The sequence below is a fragment of the Nicotiana tabacum genome, chromosome 23 (genome assembly GCF_000715075.1).
Source record: "Nicotiana tabacum cultivar K326 chromosome 23, ASM71507v2, whole genome shotgun sequence".
Classification (NCBI taxonomy): Eukaryota; Viridiplantae; Streptophyta; class Magnoliopsida; order Solanales; family Solanaceae; genus Nicotiana; species Nicotiana tabacum.
This window is the reverse complement of record NC_134102.1, coordinates 68,603,097-68,624,104: the sequence shown is the minus strand read 5'-3', so window position 1 is coordinate 68,624,104 and position 21,008 is coordinate 68,603,097. Positions and strand designations below refer to the sequence as shown.

The following is a 21,008-nucleotide window of genomic DNA, read 5'->3' as shown; positions in this document are numbered from 1 at the left end:
TGTGGACACATAGACAGGAGCACTCAAAGAATCATGAGGCACAACCAGATATGAAGCAAAGTAGGATGACATGTAAGAATAAATAGAGCCCGGATCAAATAGAACTGAAGCATCCCTATGGCAAAGTGAAACAATACCTGTGATAACAGCGTCAGATGAATCAGGCTCAGGCTTGGATGGGAAAGCATAACATCGGGGCTAGGCCCCACCACTCTGAACCTCATCTTTGGGATGACCTCTAACTGGCTGGCCTCCACCTCTAACGGCCTGAACTCTACCTCTAACATCCTGACCTCCACCTCTGGTTTCCTGACCCCTACCTCTAGCTGGCTGAGCAGGCGGTGAAGCAACCAGTGCCGGAACCATGGCACAAGAACCCTACTACTATGAGCTGCCCGGTGCCCGAGGGCAAAATCTAGCAATGTGCCTTGGGTCACCACAAGTATAATAGAATCTCGACTGCTGTGACTACTGACCCTGAAACTGACCGTGTCGACCTGAGTAACCACCCTGAACACTCTAGAGCAGAGGTGCACTAATAGGAGTTGGTGGTGCATTGTAGGCTAGCTGATCGGGATGAGACATATGAGGGCCGCGACCACCTGAAGCACTATGAGATGCCTGGAGCGCTGAATGATACGGCCTGGGAGGATGGCCTCTACCAAAAGTACCCATGCCTCCAGATAAGGCGCCACTGAACCCACCGGAATGACAAGGCCTCTTATCATACCCCTACCCTCTCTCCTGAGCAAGAACCACCTCGATCCGTCTGGCGACATTGGTAGCTGCCTGAAAAGATATCTCACCCCCAGTCTCCTTGGCCATATGAAGCCTGATAGGGTGAGCGAGTCCATCAATAAACATCCTCGGCCTCTCTCTCTCTCTCTCTCTCTCTCTCTCTCTCTCAGTAGGAAGCAAAATAAGAGCATGACGGGCTAGATCCACAAAACGTGACTCGTACTGAGTAACAGTCATACTGCCCTGCTGGAGACGCTCGAACTAACGATGATACTCTTATCTCAATATGATAGGGAGGAACTTCTCTAGGAAGAGCTGAGAGAACTGGTCCCAAGTAAGAACAGGCGACCCAGCTGGTCTGGTCAACATGAAATCCCTCCACCACCTCTTGGCGGAACCCGTCATCTGAAATACAGCAAAATCGACCCCATTGGTCTCAACTATCCCCATGTTCCACAGCACCTCATGGCAACGACCAAGATAATCCTGTGGGTCCTCAGAAGGTGCACCACTGAAGTGAAATGGGAAGAGCTTTGTGAACTTGTCCAATCTCAATGAGCCCTCAGAAGACATGGCGGGCCTATCACTGGCCTGTACCGTAACAACTAACTGAACTACCCCAACTGGCGGAGCTGCTGGAGACTGATACTGGGGAGACATCTACTCCAGAGTGTGAGTAGTGGGAGTCTGTGCTCCTCCCCCAGCCTGAGAGACGGCTGGCGCCACAGGAAATGCACCGGCATGGGCCACACTCCCCATAAGGCCCACCAAACAGACTAGAGCGTCCTGAAGCACTGGGGTGGCGATGAACCCCTTCGGGACCTGAGCTAGTCCAACAGGTACAGTCTGAACTGGAACCTCCTCATCAAAATCTACCTGAGACTCCACTACTGGTGCTGCTGCTCGAGCACTAGGCTGAGCTCTGCCTCTGCCTCGGCCTCTGACGCGACCTCGGCCTCGTCCTCTGCCCCTAGCAGGAGCTGCCACTAGGGGCTCCGGCTGCTGTCCAGCTGAAGATGTTGCACGTGTTCTCGCCATCTGCGAGAGGACAAGAATAGAAGAGTTCAATCAACAATGATAGAATAAGACCGCACGACAGAGAAGAATAGAAGTGAAATTTGTTCTTAACTTCATAGCCTCTAGAAGATAAGCTCCGTACCTATCTTTCAGACTCTATTAAGCTTGCTTGTAACTTGTGAGACCTAGGCAACTTAGTGCTTTGATACCAACTTGTCACGACCCGGAATTTCCACCTTCGGGGCCATGATGGCGCCTAACATTTCACTTGCTAGGCAAGCCAACGTTAGAGGATCTTTAAGCCAATTTTTAATCAATTCAATTAAGTAAAACCAATTAAGTTGAAAAGAAACTAAAACAGAATACAAATTACATAAAACCAATAATATCTAAGTACAACCTGGATCTGGAGTCACAAGTTCATGAGCTTCTAGAATCTCTACAAAATAGGGTTTGAAATAAATACAACTGTCTCGAATGAAAAGAAAAGTAAATAGGGGAAATGGAATGGGACTTTAAGGTCTGCAGATGCCAGCAAATCTATTTCGAGTCTCTAAATGCCAATCTGAGCTGGTACGCCTCACAGATAGCTAGGACCAGTACCAAAATCTACATAAGAAGTGCAGAGTGTAGTATGAGTACAACCGACCCAATGTACTCCGTAAGTGTCGAGCCTAACCTCAACGAGGTAGTGACGAGGCTATGACAGACACCCACGTAATTAAACCTGCACAGACGGAAATATATGTACAACATAACAACAAATAAAGAATTAACAAGTACTATTTGGAGGGAACACGCTAAAGGGGTACAAGATACGATAACTACAACAGGGAATGATTATAAGAAACAGTCAATAAACCTTCAACCAACAAAATGAACAAACATATTGAATAAAATGGCACGGCATCACCCTTCGTGCTTTTACTCTCAGCCTCACCATGAAACAGTAATAATGGCACGGCATCACCCTTCGTGCTTTTATTCTCAATCTCACCATAAAATGATAAATACGGCACGGTATCACCCTTCGTGCTTTTACTCTCAATTTCATCATGAACAATAGATACGGCACAGCATCACCCTTCATGCATTAACTCTTAAATATGGCATGGCATCACCCTTCGTGCATTAATACCCAAATATGACACGACATCACCCTTCGTGCATTAACAATCTCCCTTACTATGTAACAATAAACATATAACAACAGGGAGATAGAATAAGCAAGATCAAGTCTTATGTCAACAATGGTTCCACTATACCAATCTCTACTTCAAAAACAATGCTCAATTATCACAGATAGTCCATAAGTGCGGAAAGAACAATCAATTTAGTAATTAACTAGTCTAAGCATGGATATTAAGATCAAATAAAGAAATAAATTACAAGGAACAAGTCCCACCCTCATGCCTTAACCCAACAACAATGCATAAGTACTCGTCACCTCACATATACGTTGTACCCTAAGATTTGAACAAGTAGCACATAACAAACAAGTCTTAATCCCTCAAGTCAAGGTTAACCACGACACTTACCTCGCTCCCAAAGATCAACTCAAAGCTCAACCACGGCTTTGCCTTTCAAACAAGCCTCCAAACCAACCAAATATAGCAAATAACAATCAAAAGATTCAAAATAAGCCTTAGGAACTACCCACGAATAAAAAAGGTTCAATTTAGGTAATTATTGAAAAACAACAACAAAAGTCAACTCCCAGGCCCTCTTGGTCCAAACCTGAAATTAGGACCAAAACCCGATTAACCATTCACCCCCGAGCCTGGTTATGTAATTTGTTTCGAAATCCGACCTCAATTTGAGGTCTAAATTCCAATTTTACAAAAATCACTAATTCTTCCCAAACCCCCAATTTCCACCATGAAAATCCTATATTTTAGGATGAAATCTTATGAAATGTAATGGAAAATTGAAACAAAGTAGGTTAGGATCACTTAACAATGAATTGGGGAAGAAGAACTCTTGGGAAAATCGCCTCTAGGATTTCTAAGTTTGAAAATTTGAAGAATGAGAGAAAATCCCGTCTAACTCAGATTTTGATCAGGCGCAGATGTCGCAAATGCGAAAGTCCACCCCCCCAACCCCTGCTCGAAAATGCGAAGACTTCTTCGCAAATTCGAGGCTCGCAATTGCGAGCCAGACCTCGCAAATGCGAGATCTGCAGACAACACCAGAAAACACTCATGCACCAGCTATGATTCCAAGTCCAAATTCACTCCGTAGCCTATCCGAAACTCACCCGAGCCCTAAGGGCTCCAAACCAAATATGCACAAAAGTCCAAAAACATCATAAGAACTTGCTCACGCGATCAAATAGCCAAAATAACACCTAGAACTATGAATCGGACACCACATCAAATGAAATTTTCAAGAAAACTTTAAAACTTCTATTTTAACCACTGGACGTCCGAATTACGTCAAACCAACTCCTTTTCTCACCAAATTTGATAGACAAGTTATAAATATGGTAATGGACCTATACCGAGTTCCAGAACCAAAATACAGACCCGGTATCAACACGTCAAACACTGGTCAATTCTTAAAAGTCATTAAGCCTTTAAACTTTAAAATTTCAAGAAAAAGCGATAACTCGAGCTAGGGACCTATGAGTTTGATTCCGAATATACGCCCAGGTCCCAAATAACGATACGGACCCACCGGAATTGTCAAAATACAGATCCGGGTCTGTTTGCTCAAAATGTTGACCGAAGTCAACTCAAATAAATTTTATGGAAAAATTTCATATTTTAATAATTTTTAACATAAAAGCATTCCGGAAAAACACTCGGACTGAGCACGCAAATCGAAAAAAGCTTAAGGAAGCTATTGGAGGCTTCAAACACACATAATTAAGATTTAATACTCTAGATGACCTATCGGGTCATCACAACCTCGGAACTCGACAAAACTCTTAAATTCCGAACACTCATTCTAATATGAGTCCAGATATATGTGTTTCATCCAATTTCAACCTCAAATCGACCCTTAAATCATCAAATCTCACTCTCCAAAATTATAATCCAAAACCTCCAAATTTCACCTTTAATTCATATACATTAGGTGTAATAATCTATGGGTAATCAATATCTAACACCAAAATCAAGTAAGGATTAGTTTCCCCTTCAATTGTGATGAAAAGCCATCCAAATATGGCCTCCAACCAAGCTCCATAACTCCAAAATTGAGAAAATAGACAAACCCTTCAATATAAAACCTGCCTAGCTAAATGCATATGCGGTTACTTGACCGTATATGTGGCTCCTCTTTTGCGGACAGAAGCCCTCATCTGTGGTCTAACTCAATTCCCAGACCTTCTGCTTCTGCGGCCAACACTTTGCACCTATGCTCACGCATCTGCGATCCTTCTCCGCAGATATTACCTCGCACATGTGCCCTGCCTTCCGTATCTGCGGACCCATCTCCCAGCCTTCTCCTTTATATCTGCGCTCAAATATTCTGCACATACGCTATCGCATCTACGAACCCCTAACCTCAGGTGCGATTTCACCAAACTTGAAATCTTCAACCAAGTTCAACATAACCAAAATGATTCGAAACTTATTCGAAATACACCCGGGGCCCCCGGGACCCTGTCCAAACACACCAACCAATCCCAAAATATAACACGGTCCTACTCGAGGCCGAAAATCATGCAAAACAATATAAAAACTATGAATCGTACCTCAATTCAAGCTTAAGAAAACTAATGAATTTACAACTTTCTAAACCCATGCTGAACCTCATCAAATCAACTTGGAATGACCTCAAATTTTGCATGCAAGTTCCAAATGACACAATGAACCTCTCCCAACTTCCGAAACCAAAACTGGAACCCGATATCAACAAAATCAACTCCCGATCAAACCCATCAACTTTCCAAACCTTCCGACTTTTGCCAATTCAGGCCAAAATGAACTAGAAACCTCCAAATCCAAATCTGGATATATGCCTAAGTCCAGAATCACCATATGAAGCTATTTGGATCTTCAAAATACTATTTTGAAATCGTCTATACAAAAGTCAAACTCCGATCAACTCTGATAACTTAAGCATCTAACCTTGATACTAATGTCCCAATTCAATTCAAAACTTTCCCAAAACCAAACTAACCACCCGACAAGTCACATATCCACCAATACACATGTAAATCATCAAATAGGAGAAACGGGACTGAAATACTCAAAACGGCCGGCGGGGTTGTGACAGTTAAGGATATAGCATCCTCTTTTTCTCCAAACTGTGCCACTTACGTCGCATATAGGTGTAAAACTCATCCACGGACATATTCAGTATATGTCCTAGCATCTTGGCATCAAGAACTAGGCCCTCTCCTTTTATCTTAGAACTCACTTTGTAATCGTCAAGCGCCTTAAAATTCTTGTAAAAATGAAGCATTGCTTCACCGTACATTACTGAGAATATGCATAACAACAAATGTGTCCACTTCTGATTCTCAGTTCTCTCCATCAAATCCTTCATCACAAACATCTCAATAGTTGTTAGGCCAATGACTCTTCCTTTTAAAATTATCAGCCCCAAAAACCAGTTTTCCCTGCCCACAATAGCAACTTTCCTTTAGGTTTTCTTTCAGCATTTGGATTTGGTTCCTTTCCCCTTTGATTCATCTGCCTTCCTCTTTCTAGAAGTCCTCTTCTTCTTATGTGTGGCTAAGGATGATCCATCATTCTCTTTTTCCTTTCTCTAAAGAGGAACCTCCTCCTCCTTTTTTCTTCTTCTTTATCATCCTCTTTATCTTCCTAACTTACCAAGTCTACTTCCTCCACATCCGACTCATCCCTCAAACAAAACTCTTCAAGAGTAGCCTTGATCAATCCTCTAGTGTTTGGTGTTCTAGACTTAAGAGTCCTAGTTATCCTCGACTTCACTACCTTCTTTGAAATTTTCTTAACCCTCTTAGGCTTCTCCACACTCTTCTGTTTTAACTGTGAGAATATCGTAGCAAAAAACACATTGTCACTATCATATCCCTCCTTGTTCACCGCATATTCTCCCTCCTTTTCTTCCTCAGTATTACTGAACTGTATATATGGAAATGATGATTTTTTTGTCAAAGTCTAAAGAACCAAGATCTTGAACCTCTTCAATTCTTTTTTCATCACTTCCTCTAGTTCTTCTCTAGAATCAACCATCCCCACAACAGTAGTACCATCAGTACCAACATCATCAGTTACTTTTTCACTCTCTTTATCCTCCGCCTGCTCACCCTCTATAACTTCTTCCCACTGAGTTTTAGAATCCTCTATCACATTACCTGCATGTATAGATTCTTCAACCTGCTTTGCTTTAGAATCACTAATAGTTTCTATGGTAGATTTTGGGGTTTCTTGAATGAGTTTTTAGTCATACTCAATTTGAGTGGGTTAGAAAGTAAGGGTATCAACAGTTGGGATGATTTTAGATTCTAAAGAACCAAATGTGGGAATGTTTGGTGAACTCAACATAGTTATAAATTTCAGTTTCTTGGAGAGAAATTAGGGTTTGGAAGTTCTTGCTTTGTTACTAATTCGAGAATTTTGAGAGAGACTGAGAGACAGTGGGTTGAGATTTAGAGTAAGGAGTTAAATAAAGGACATAATTTGACAGTTACAAGACCTAATAAATTAAGGGAAATAACTCCTAATCAGGTTCCAAGTGGGAAAGAATGGCGCCCAACGTTCAAATTTTAAATGAGGCAATTTCTAATTGGCATTCATTGGACGGTAGAGACGTGTTCAGTAAGGTTTTAGGAACCTGGTCCATTTTAATTACTTGAATTGAAGGAAGTCATGATTATAGGATATGATCAGGCGACTAGGAACCTAGTTATAAAGACATGGCAATTTAATAGTTTAGTACAACTTATCCATTGGAAAGAGGGTACATATCTAGATGTCACACAACAAGGTTCTTTGACGGATTTCCTTAATGCGGCCAAAAAATCCTTTACTGATCCAGGATTTTTATCATCAGATTAAGAATCTAATCCCTCAAAACCATACCATATGTGAATACTTGTTACAGTATAAGACTGAGTTAGATATTTTATAATGCTAATATGAATACTTTATTAAAATATAGCCAATCATTAAGGGAAATTAAGAATGTTTTAGTTCATTTTGATCAAACCAAGCTCCAAGCAATTTTTTTAAATTGATCCTTGCTCAAATTCTTGGTAAATATGTCTGCAATTTGATCCTCTACCTTGAAAAATTTCATATAAATGTGGCCTTTTTATACAGTACCCCTCAAAAAGTGATGCCTCAAATCAATATGTTATCTTGTAGTGAACCGGGTTCTTTGTTATGTTCATCTGCACATGTATTGTTATAGAATATAGGAAAACGTTCAATCTATTCCATAATCTTCCAAATGATGTTTGATCAACAATAATTAAGAACAACATGAGACAACATCTACATATTCAATTTTTGCAGTTGACAAAGCTATAGAATTTTATTTTATGAAAGCCCATGAGATCAAGCACGAACTTAGGAAGTGATCCATCTTTGATGTGCTCTTTCTGTCTACAAGAAAACCTGCATAATCAACATTTGCATACCAATCACTAGATGGGTACCAAAGGACTAGGTATTGAGTACCTTTCAGATATCTCAAGATCCTTTTAACAGTTTTCAAATTTGACTCCTTGGAATTTGACTGGAATCTTGAACACAACCCACACACTATACACAATGTCTGGTCTACCTGCAGTTAGGTAGAACAAAGATCTAATCATACCTCTATACTTCTTTTCATCAATATAGGAACCAGGTTCATTTATATCCAACCTGATTGCAGTTTTTACGGGAGTATGATTGTAGTTGCATTGTCCATCTCAAACCTCTAGATAAACTCCTTGATATACTTTTGTTGATGTATCATTGTTCTTTTTACCATCTACTTGATTTTTAGTCCAAGGAAGAAATTCAATTCTCTCATCATATTTATCTCGAATTCACTGCCCATGAGTTTAGCAAACTCATTGCATAGGGATTCATTTGTAGCCCCAAAGATAATATCATCAACATATATTTAAACGATCAGCAAGGTCTTATCACTTTTCAACAGAAATAGGGTGATTTCAATTTATTCATGTGAGAACTCATTCTCTAAGAGTAATTTTGACAACCTTTCATAACATGCCCTTGGCGCTTGCTTTAGACCATACATTACTTTGTCCAATTTGTACGCATGATATAGAACCTCATAGCTCTAAAATCCTGAAGGAAGACACAAAAACACTTCCTCTTTTAAATACTCATTTAGAAAAGCAATTTTCATATCTATTAGATACAACTTAAAACCCATGTAGGATGAAAATGCAATGAGCATTCGAACGGCCTACATTCTAGCAACTTGAGCAAATTTCTAATCATAGTCGATGTCTTCTTCTTGATTATATCCCTGCACAACCAGCCTTGTCTTATTTCTAGTGATATTGCCTTGTTTATCTAGCTTAATTCTGAACACCCACCCAATTCCAATGATTGTCCTATTATCTGGTTGAGGAAACAAGTTTTATATCTTGTTTCTTTCAAATTGGTTAAGTTTCTCTTGTATAGCCACTATCCAGTCAGCATCTTCAAGTACCTCTTTTATGTTCTTTGGCTCAATCATAGATATGTAGGCTATGAAGGCATTCATATTTCTGAACTTTTATCTTGTCACTATTCTAGAGTCAACAGGTATGAGAACATTTGTGAGTAGATGAGAGCTCTGATGCTTTTAAGCTCTTTCTTGAGAATCCTGAGGGCCATTATTTCCTTCATGTTCTACATCGGGACCAGGGTCACTTACTCCTACATTATTTTCCTGGATTGTTCCCCTACTTATTGTACTGCGCTCAGCTTCAAGAGGATTAGGTTCTTGAGTTTCTTCTGCAACATCCCCTGGAAGTTCTTGGTTTATCATGCATCAATGTGAGTCCAAATTCTCTATCATCGACAGCTTGTGTACCTTTCATAGTGAAGTCGTTAGTTTCATAAAAAAAATCACATGCATGCTTTCTTCAACAGACTTGGTTATTTTATAAAATACTTTATAAGTTTTACTATGTGCAGAGTAACCCAGAAAAACACTCTCATCACTTTTAGCATCAAACTTTCCTATAGCCTTTTTACCATTATTATGCACAAAATACTTACTACCAAAAGCTCTTAGGTGAGTTATATTAGATTTTCTTCCCTTAAGTAACTGATAGGGGGTCTTTTCAATTATTGACCTAATCATGCACATATTAATAATATAACATGCAGTATTCACAGCTTCAGCCCAGAAAGATTTAGGAAGACCACTAAAAATCAACATAGTTCTTTCTATATCCTCTAAGGTCCTATTCTTTCTTTCAACAAAAGCATTTTGATGTGGGGTCCTAGGTACAAAAAAGTAATGATCATGCCATTATTCGCACAAAACTCAATAAAGTTTGCATTTTTAAATTCAGTTTCATGTTCAAATCTAATGCTAGCAATGTGAGTATCCATTATCCTTTGAAATTTCTTAACGAAAGTTACAAATATGTCAAATATCTCATCACTAGTTTCAAGAAATATGGTCCAAATAAATCTAGAGTAGTCATCAACAATCACAAGCACATATATCTTCCCTCCTCTATTTTGAACCCTTATAGGTCTACATAAATCCATGTATAGCAGTTCTAGATGTCGAGACGTACTTACAACTTTCTTTGATTCGAAGGATGATCTAACATGTTTACCTAGCACAAGCATCACAAATTTTATCTTTCCAGAATTTTGATTTTGGCAGCCTAAGGACCAGGCCCTTGGTAATCGGTTTATTCAACAATAAGAAACTAACATGTCCTAGCCTCTTATTCCATAGGAAGGAATCAATATCAAGTGCACTAAGACATGACAATTTATTTTCAGGTGAATATATAATACCATCTTTGTAAATATTTTTGTGCCTTTTCCCTTTGCGAACCAGGCTCTCAGAATTTTTATTTGCAACCGTACAGCTTCCAAAAGTAAAGAGAACCCGGTTTCCTTTATCACACATTTGAGAAATACCTAGCAAGTTGTTCTTTAAACCTTTAATATAGTATATGTCATGACCCTGATCTGTCACCGTAGGATGTCGTGATGGCACCTAGTCTCTAAGACTAGGTAAGCCTAACATGCATGGAGAAATAGCGGAAATAACAATAGAACTTCAAATTTAAACCATCTAGCTATCATAATAGAACCCAACAATACTACTGACAATAACTCCCAAAATCTGGTGAGACTGAGTCATAAGATCTACACGAATATACCGTAAAATCCCTAATACATCACTATATAAATAAACAGTAAGCAGTAGATAAACAAGGACAGAGGGTGACTCCGAGACCTGCGGACGCCAAGCAGGTATACCTTGAAGTCTTCGAGGTGTATAGCCAAATCATTGATGCCTAGCCTAATATGAGGTACATGGATCTGCACAAAAAGATGTGCAGAAGCGTAGTATGAGTACACTACAACGGTACCCAGTAAGTATCAGGCCTAACCACGGTAAAATAGTGACGAGGATAGGTCAAGACACCTACTAGGATAAACAAAAAAAGCCTAACAAGTATAGTACAGTCTAATAATGGAAACGAGGAAAATAAGGCAATAAAGAAATACAACAAGATAAGCTACAACTGAATTTAAAGCAATAAAGGAAACAAGGAAGAAACGCATAATAAGAACATCAAGCAAACAATGGGGACAAATACAAGTGAGGTAAATGAGAGATAACAACAAGAATCACAACTGAGGTACCACCTCATAATCTCATTTCACAATCACAATCACTATCTATCCTTATATCACCACGCGAGCCTTACATTTAGTTTTGAAAATCATTTTTCCCGAAATAGCTACCCGTGTTTTAGCCCATCTTATCACACTGCGTGGCTTCAAGTTGTTCCCCCACTAGCAAAACGCGTATCAAGTCCACCTTATCTCACCGCATACGTATCAATCCCTAGCCTTATACCACCGCATGCATATTAATATCACAACTCGCACCTCAAGTGTCCAAATACCACAACTTGCCAAAATAATCAACAATATCAATGTTTTCACAACAAATAGCCCATGCTCAACCACAATGTGTACAGGAATCTCAACATTAGCAAATTGAAAGTGAATATCTCAACAAGATTGGTATTTAAACCATTAACAACCTTGCCTCAATCTGATCACGAATTTTACAACTTCAACACCAATAACTCATTAAGAAGATATTAACGTGAAATCAACAACTCCAAGTAAATAATTCAACAATTAAGGAAGTAACAAGACAATAAGGAAGACGATAACTTCAACTAAAGCAAATAACAAGTAAAAGGTGGAACACGTGTTAACAATGTCAAATAAGGCGTGTGAGGGTAGATTAATAGATGTAAGGGTAGACTAACAATGATAAAATATAAAATGCTATGATAATTCAATTAAAGGCATGAAAAGAGTCCAGATAGCCTAAGACAGTAAAATACCACATATAGCCCGTGTACCCACTCGTCACCTTACGTACACGGCTTTCACGTATCACAAATAGCAAAATTAACCCAAATCCTAAGGGGTAGTCCCATCACACAAAATTAGGCAACATACTTACCTCAACAAGCTAACTCAATCCACTCGTAAGCCTTTTCCTCGAATATCCAACTCTGGACGGCCCAAATCTAGCCAAAACAACTTAATACCATAAATATAAACCATAGAAAACTATTCCGGATAATAAAGTTACAATCTTTAAAGAAAATAAAAAAGTCAACCCCGGGTTCGCGCCTTAGAACTCGACCAAACATACAAAATCCAAACACCTATTCAATAACGAGTCCAACCATATTAAAATTATCCAATTCCTACCTCAAATCGACCTTCAAATCCTCAAATTATAGCTTAGGAAGTTTTTACAAAATTTCCCAATTTTTTCAACTCAAAACACGAATTAAATGATAAAAACAATGATGGATTCATGTATAATAATTAAATCCGAGCCAAAAACACTTACCCTAATCAACTCCTTGAAAATCTCTGTCATGCCCCGACCTCTGGGAGAGCGACCGGCGCTCAACCGAGATACCCCAGTTAAGCAAGCCTGTTAGATGCCTTCTACCCAACCTTGCCCATTAACAATATAAGAACCAGTGCAGGTGATAGGCATGAGAAGAGTGAAGTGTTTCATAATATTTTCCAATACTAAAGGATATTCATTTATGATTTCCAAAATATAACAAGTTTACTGATATGATAAAAGCATGTTCGCCCAAATACCAACACTTACTAATTTAATTCCCAACATCATATACCACCCACAGCCTATCTGTGGAGCCTCTAAGTACAGCAGAAGAGTAGTATGGATGTGCCGGCGACAAGGCCCGGCTATACCTCAAAATGTAATATACAACGTCAAATAACATGAAGCCCGGAATAGAGTATGGCTCACCAAAATCTGTTGAATAGAGAGTAACTGCTAACGAGGGTCGAAACCACCTGCTGACGAATTACCTGCATCCATTGAAGAGGCAGCGCCCCCGAAAAAAGGAGAGACTAGATGCCATCACAACATCCTAAGGTGTGATATTGGAGTCATGATACAATCAATCCAGGCAAACAGATTAATTATAATAACATAGGTATCATAATGAAGTTTCAGTTTAGATATATTAATAGCATTGTTAATCCAAGAGATTATATAGCACAAATGTAACAAGTATAACTTTTAACAAGACTTTTAAGGGAAAGTTAAGGACATGGCTTAAACTAGGCTAGTAAACATAGTAGTAGCTGACAGAATACACATAGAATCACCACAGCCTTTAAACTTACAACAGAAATTCATTAAAACTTAGGTTAATCACTTTAGGAAACGTTTATCTAGTGGGGTTCATGAGTGTAGCTAAGCAAACACATAAACATGAGGATTAACATAAAACCATTACATAAGGATATTTTTGGGAGTTACAAGATTACAGAATATATTTGAAGAGTAGGCAACCTAACAACATAAGCTGGTGAGTTTAGACTTATAATAAGAAGCTTGCATTGGACCCTTAAGTGTACACAACAACCATGATTCTAACATTATCATGGCAAACAAGTCAAGTATATGACATGGATCAGCAGGTAGCATTTCTAATCTAAGGTTAATGTAAGACTAGTGCAGCAGACATGAACTCTCATTAGGATATCAGAAAAGGTCTAAGATCATAATTTAAGCACAATAGACAACTTGAGAGAACATATGTAGAATCATTAAAATCCCTTAATTAACTGTAGAAGTTCAACAAGGCATAGATTGTTCATTTTTAAGAAGCATTTATCTGGTGAAAATTATTAAGTTCACAGAATAATCGACCAACATTAAAATAGTTTCAGATCATCAGGAAAATAGTTGGCTCAAACAACGAGGATAACATACAATATCAAGGCGTGATAATCAGTCATAGACCAATAACATACATCATAAACAAAGATAATCAGCAAAAGAAAACATGGTAAACATGATTACAACTTAAACAATCAAAGAAAGGGAGGGTCTTTCATTTCAAAGATGAAAGCTTTTGTTTAGCCGTTAAGAATTCAAACTCAAGCTCGGACAGTAAAGAAACTCAGAACCGGAGAAAGAAAAGAAAAATTAGTGAGAAATCTAAAGCCTTTTAATTCTTTTAAGTGTTTTTCTTGTTTGCTATATTGATTCTTGGTGGTGTTAGGTGAGAGCAATTAAGCCACTATTTATAGTGCCATTGAATGCCTAGGATTCCAGCCGATTTGAGATTTTAGTGGAAGATCACGATGGGGTTGATGACGATGGGGAGGGAGTAAAAATCAGTGAAGAACAGGGGAAAAGTACAAAATGATTTATCTGGGCACGAGGGAGGCCTTTGAAGACGGAAAACCATCGAACAAAATCTTAATATCCAGAGGTCACTACGTTTGACCTCTGGACAAAGAATAATGATGATGATGATGATGCTGAAGAGATGACCATGCATGCCATGGATTTGAAATATCACAACGACGAAGCATATGATTTGAAGTTTCACTTTAGGTCTAGGGTGTTTGGATTTGGGATTTCGAACTTTGGTGATGATAATAGAAATATACCGGCGGGATTCACGGCTTAGGGGGCAAACTGGATTATTTGAGGTGGAATCTTGTGACCTTGGACAAATTTGTGCAAGGTTTGATGATTGATGGTTCATGGCGTATGAGAGATAGTAGAGAGGAAAGGGAAAGAGAGGCGGTCAGGCAGGGGAAAATGATTTAGGGTTTAGGGGCTGTCTATGAGCTAAAAATGAGAGATGGAATGCGAGCCGTTGGATCGTTTGATCAACGGCTCTGATTTTTTGGTGGATTAATATTGATAAAAAGATTAATATGTGAAAAACATTGATCATAGGATTAGTGTAATCCAACGGCTGGGATGAGATCTGGTAGGCGTTAGAAATAAAAAGAAAAACGGAGATTAAATATAGATCGTCGATCAATTGGATCAACGGTTCAGATGCATGTGTGTTTCTTGTGTGAATGACATTGGAGAGCTTACGTGGAGGGTTTTGGTTAGTTTGCATGGGCGGGGGAGGATTGCCAACATGAAAGGAGAGGGGTGGATCTGGACCGGGTCAAAGGGTGTATTGGGTTGGTAATTGGGCCGCTTTTGATTTAACAAATGGCCATATTCTGCTTAATTGGGTCTTTTGCAATTACAGTGTTTTAAACTTTAAACCCTCTTAAAATTAATTTAATTAAGCTTAATAAATCCTAATTGAATGTGATAAAAATATAATCATCAAATGCTTTATATATTAAAATAATTATTTTATAAGATACTTAAATTATCCAAATTATAAAATTAATTTCAGATTATTTAAACAATGAACGAATTGATTAAAAACAAGGATTAATTTATTGAATTGGTTATAAAACTTGTGTATCAAAATATAGAAATTATTTTAATAATTCTAAAATAGTAAGAATAATGTGTTGTACGATTGTTTATTACCAAATCATTTATTTAACACCATTAATTACTAATTTATATTATATTTTTATAAAAATATGTATTATTGATAAGAAAATATTTTTAACATGTTTATTATAAATTATTTTATTTTAAAAGGGAGTGTCAAAATTGGTCGTCAACAGCTTCCCCTCTTTGACCGGAGACAATGAAAGAGTTTCCGGGCAAAGAAATTGACCCAAGACCAATTTTGTCCCTACTTTAGGCATGTATTGTATGAATGGCATATGGATTTGAGAAAGATTATGCGTTGTAGGATTAAGGAAAGATTATGGAAGATTTCATGGGAATTTAAGGAAATTGGGGCCGAATTCTAGCTTTGAATCGCCTACATACATCGGGCTTAATAAGGATAAGGCCTCATGTAGTTCTGGAATGATGATTTAGGGAGGGTGATGCTTGCAGGAGGTACCCCAGTGTCGTGTTATGGCGATACTGTAGGACGAGAAGATCTTGGAACCCAGAATGATTTTACGGATTGTAGCTTGATTATAAGACTTAAAAGATTCGATGATTTGGAGTTCTACTGATTGGACCCGCTTATGAGTTTCTTGTCCCTCATAGAGTTGTAGCCTGTTTTGCTGCTTAGAAGAAGTTAAACGTCGTAATGTTCGATCCTGCAAAAGTAAAGTACACACATACCCATATATCGTAATGCAGATATGTTAAGATATGATGTAAATAATGTAGGAATGATGATGCCTATCTACTGGCTAGCCGTTATTTGGGGTCGGCGGAGAATATTTGAATATGAAGTCTCCGAGCTCTGGAGCATTATTTGGGATGCCAGGGATGGGCCTTTGAATTTGACTTGATTGTTAGGCAGGCTGTGTACCGTTCCGCAGTTGTCAGAGCATTAAGTCTCCACATGATGGGAGTCGTAGACTTGAAAATGTAAAATATCTTCGCACGATGGGAGTAGTTGTCTTTGAATGTAAAATATATCCGCACGGTGGGAATGCCTCCACGCGATGGGAGTAGTTGACTTTGAATGTAAAATATTTCCGCACGATGGGAGTATATGACTCGAAATATAAGGTGCATGTAAGCTGCATAAGTGAAACGTCAAAACATTCAAGATAAAACAAAGAAATAAAGGAGCATGCCCAAAAGATACTCTTGACTGCAAAACTAAATTGCAGACGTCGATTGGCGGAACGTATGGCAGAATGGAATGGTCCATCCTTTTATTGGCGAATATGGAAACGAAATTTTCAACTATCTACTTGGAATCTCCGATTTGGCGGAGTGACGATGCGACCTGTGCGAAGTGCTCTAGTTGACGAAGCGAACAATTTGCTATATACAGGGCTTCGATTGGCAAAGTCGACGACTCGATATTTACAAGGCGCTCTAATTGGTTGAGCAGACCATTTGCTATATACATGGCTCCGATTGGCGGGGCCAGCGGCTCGTTATGTACAAGGCTCTCCTCTTGGTTGAGTAGAAAGTTTGCTATATACAGCATGCTCCGATTGTATCAAAGACTTGGTTCCAGAATACCTGCAAAGAATTTGGAGTTAGTCCTTAACCTCTGAGAAAATGAATTGAATAATAAATGAGAGATAAGGGCTTGTGAGATTGTATCAGGTCTGTCATTGTTCCGAGTGTGCCCCAGCATTATTTGTTTCCTGTTGGTCCTGATTCAAAGAAAAATTCTTAGTAGAGGGGGGGTGTCATTTTGTGTTGATCGCAGGCCTGGCCTTGCCCCAGATCTGGAGAATTATGCCACGAAGTTTTGTAGGTGGAATGATAGAGTTTTCTAAAACATTTTGAAAATTATTTGTTTTTATAGCAAGTGTCGTCGTTCCGAATTATGACATGTTTAGAAGTTTCCTATGTCACGAATGTTGTTTCTGGATGGCTATGTCCTATTGGTGATGATTTCCGGAGATGCCTCTGATGACGTAGCTTCTTGCTGTCATGACTGCATCCTAATCTAAAAAATACATTACAAAGGCTTTCATATTGTTATGACAACCTTTTCATCTTGACTATGTATCCGAACGGAATCAGGTCTGAACGTAGTTCGAGGGTAATAAAATGAAATGAATTATAATGATAACCGAGCTTGACTCAGACAGCCTACGTGTGCAAATGGAATTAGGTCAAAACATAGTTCGATTACAATATATGCAAAGTGATAAAAAATTGAAATGAAGTGGCCGAGTCTGACTTAGACTACCTACGTATCCAAATGGAATCAGGCCAAAACATAGTTCAATTACAATAGATGACTGAACACGATGTGGATTGCCTACGTATTCTTACCAAAGGAAATCAAGTCGTGGCATAGTTTCTAATACATACAAGAATGATATTTGGATTTTCTATTAAAAAGGGGAGAAGGAGAGAAAGGAGACTGGACCCTATATGGGTTGCCTACGTATCCCACCGTGGGAAGTCAGGTCTGGCGTAGTTCTATTATAACCAAACCTTAATTCTACTGTCGTCAAATGCAATATCTCTTTATTATGTCTGAGTTGATGGGCTTCATGCTGACTCTACCGTCCATTTCTGTTCTAGGATCAATGCTCCTCCCAACAACACTCGATGGACCACATAAGGGCCTTGCCAATTTGGTGCGAAATTTCCTTTGGCTTATTCTTGATGAGGGAATATCTTCTTCTAAACCAACTGCCCCACTGTGAATTACCGAAGTTTCACCTTTTTGTTGAATGCGCTGGCCATCCTATTTTGATATAACTGACCATGGCATACTGTGTCTATTCTCTTTTCATCGATGAGCATGAGTTTCTCCTATCTGGCCCGTATCCATTTTGCGTCATCTAACTTGGCTTCTTGAATGACCCTTAAAGATGATATCTCGACCTCTGCGGGTATCACATCTTCAATACAATATACCAACATGTATGGCGTTTCCCCTGTGGACATTCTCATAGTGGTATGGTAACCCATTAAAGCATAGGATAGCTTTTCGTGTCATTGTCTGCGATTGTCCACTATCTTTCGTAAGATTATTTTGATGTTTCTATTGGCTTCTTCAACTACTCCATTCATTTGTGGCCTGAAATCTGTGGAATTACGATGGATGATTCTGAACTTATCGCAAATCTCCCTCGTGAGATCGTTGTTGTTCGGATGCATTGTCAGTGATGATTGACTATGGATCTCGAATCTGCAGAATATGTTACGGACGAAATATGCCACCACCTTCTTCATGAAGGCTTTGTATGTAGAGGCTTTGACCTATTTGGTTAAGTAGTCGATGGCTACTAGGATGAAGTGATGACCATTTGATGTGGAGGGCTCTATAGGTCCAATCGCGTCCATGCCCCAAGCAGCGAATGGCCAAGGAGAACCCAGTACATTTAGCTCATTAGGTGGAACCCATATGAAATCCACGTGAATCTGACACTAGTGAAACTTCTGCACATAACGGATACTATCACTTTCCATAGTGATCCAAAAGTATTCGGCTCTTAAAATCTTCTTGGCTAAAGTGAAACCATTCATGTGAGGTCCGCATGTTCCTGTGTATATCTCTTCCAGTAATCTGGTCGCTTCAGAGGCATCCACATACCTTAACAGACCCAAGTCTGGGGTCCGCCTATACAGGACTTCCCCGTTAAGGAAAAAGTGATTTTCTAGCCTTCTGAGTGCTCGCTTCTAACCATTGGTAGCATTCTCTGGGTACTCTATTTCTTCGAGGAACCTTTTGATGTCGTAGTACCACAGCTTACCGTCTGGCTCTTCATCTACATAAAAGCAGTGCGCATGCTGATCTCGAACCTCTATCTCGATGGGGTCAATGTAATTCTTGTCTGGATGATGGATCATGGATGACAAGGTTGCAAGAGCATCGGCAAACTCATTTTGGATTATAGGAACATGTTTGAACTCGATCTTGGTGAAATTCTTGCACAATTCTTTCACGCAGTGCAAGTATGAAAGAATCTTGACATTCTTGGTACTCCACTTGCCCTGAACTTGGTGTATTAGCAAATCAAAATCTCCTATGACCACAAGTTCCTTGATGGTTATGTCGACGACCATCCTAATCCCGAGGATGCATGCTTCATACTCTGCCATATTATTGGTGCAAAGAAACTGTATCTTAGATGAAGCCGGGTAATGCTGTCCTTACTCAGAAATTAGGACTGCCCCAATCCCTACACCTTTGAAGTTTGTTGCTCCGTCGAAAATTATTCTCCACCCTGGGTATGACTCTGCAATGTCCTCCCCTGCGAACAACACTTCTTCATCTGGGAAGTATGTGGTGAGTGGCTCGTAATCCTTTTCCACTGGGTTCTCTACAGGATTGTCGGTTAATGCTTGTCCCTTGATAGCTTTCTGCATCACGTACACAATATTGAACTCAGTGAGAAGAATCTGCCATTTGGCCAATTTTCCTATGGGCATTGGCTTATGGAAGAAGTAATTGAGCGAGTCGAGTCGAGATATAAGATGTGTGGTGTATGCTGACATGTAGTGCCTTAACTTCTGAGCGATCTAAGTCAAAGTGCAACAGGTCCTCTCTAACAAGGTGTATCTAGCCTTATACGGTGTAAACTTCTTTCTCATGTAATAGATAGCTTGTTCTTTCCTTCCAGTCGAGTTGTGTTGTCCCAACACACATCCGAATGCGTTATCCAAAACGGACAAGTATAGCAACATCGGTTTCCTGAGTTCGGGAAGAACTAACACCAGTGGATTTGACAAATATTCCTTAATTATGTCAAAAGATTTCTGACATTCTTCTATCCATTGTGTAGCAGAATTCTTCTTTAACAACTTGAAAATAGGCTCGCAGATTACCTTTTATTGGGTGATGAACCTGCTGATGTAGTTCAATCTTCCAAGGAAGATCATCACGTCCTTTTTGATCTTAGGCGGTGACAGGTCGTGAATGGCTTTGATCTTTGAAGGATCCAACTCTATCCCTTTCTTGCTAACGATGAAACCTAACACTTTTCCAGCGGGGACTCCGAATGCACATTTCACAGGATTCAACTTCAAATTGTACCTCCGCAAACGTTCAAAGAACTTCTTCAAGTTGCTCAAATGATTCGCACTTCTATGAGAATTGAATATGACATCATCCATATATACCTCAATTTCCTTGTGGATCTTTTCATGAAAGAGGGTCGGCATGGCCCTCATATAGGTAGCACCGACATTCTTGAGGCCAAATGGCATGACCCTATAGCAATAAACTCCCTATGGCATGGTGAACGTTGTCTTCTCCGCATCTTCAG

The 21,008-nt window shown here is 39.3% G+C and overlaps 1 protein-coding gene across 1 annotated transcript; it reads right to left on the bottom strand.

Annotated features, from left to right (window-relative positions):
• Positions 1–19,419: 19,419 nt before the first annotated feature.
• Positions 19,420–19,842, bottom strand: LOC142177203 (uncharacterized). The gene has a single exon (XM_075245669.1). It carries the CDS (start codon positions 19,840–19,842, stop codon positions 19,420–19,422), a length of 423 nt encoding a protein of 140 aa, XP_075101770.1.
• Positions 19,843–21,008: the final 1,166 nt, after the last annotated feature.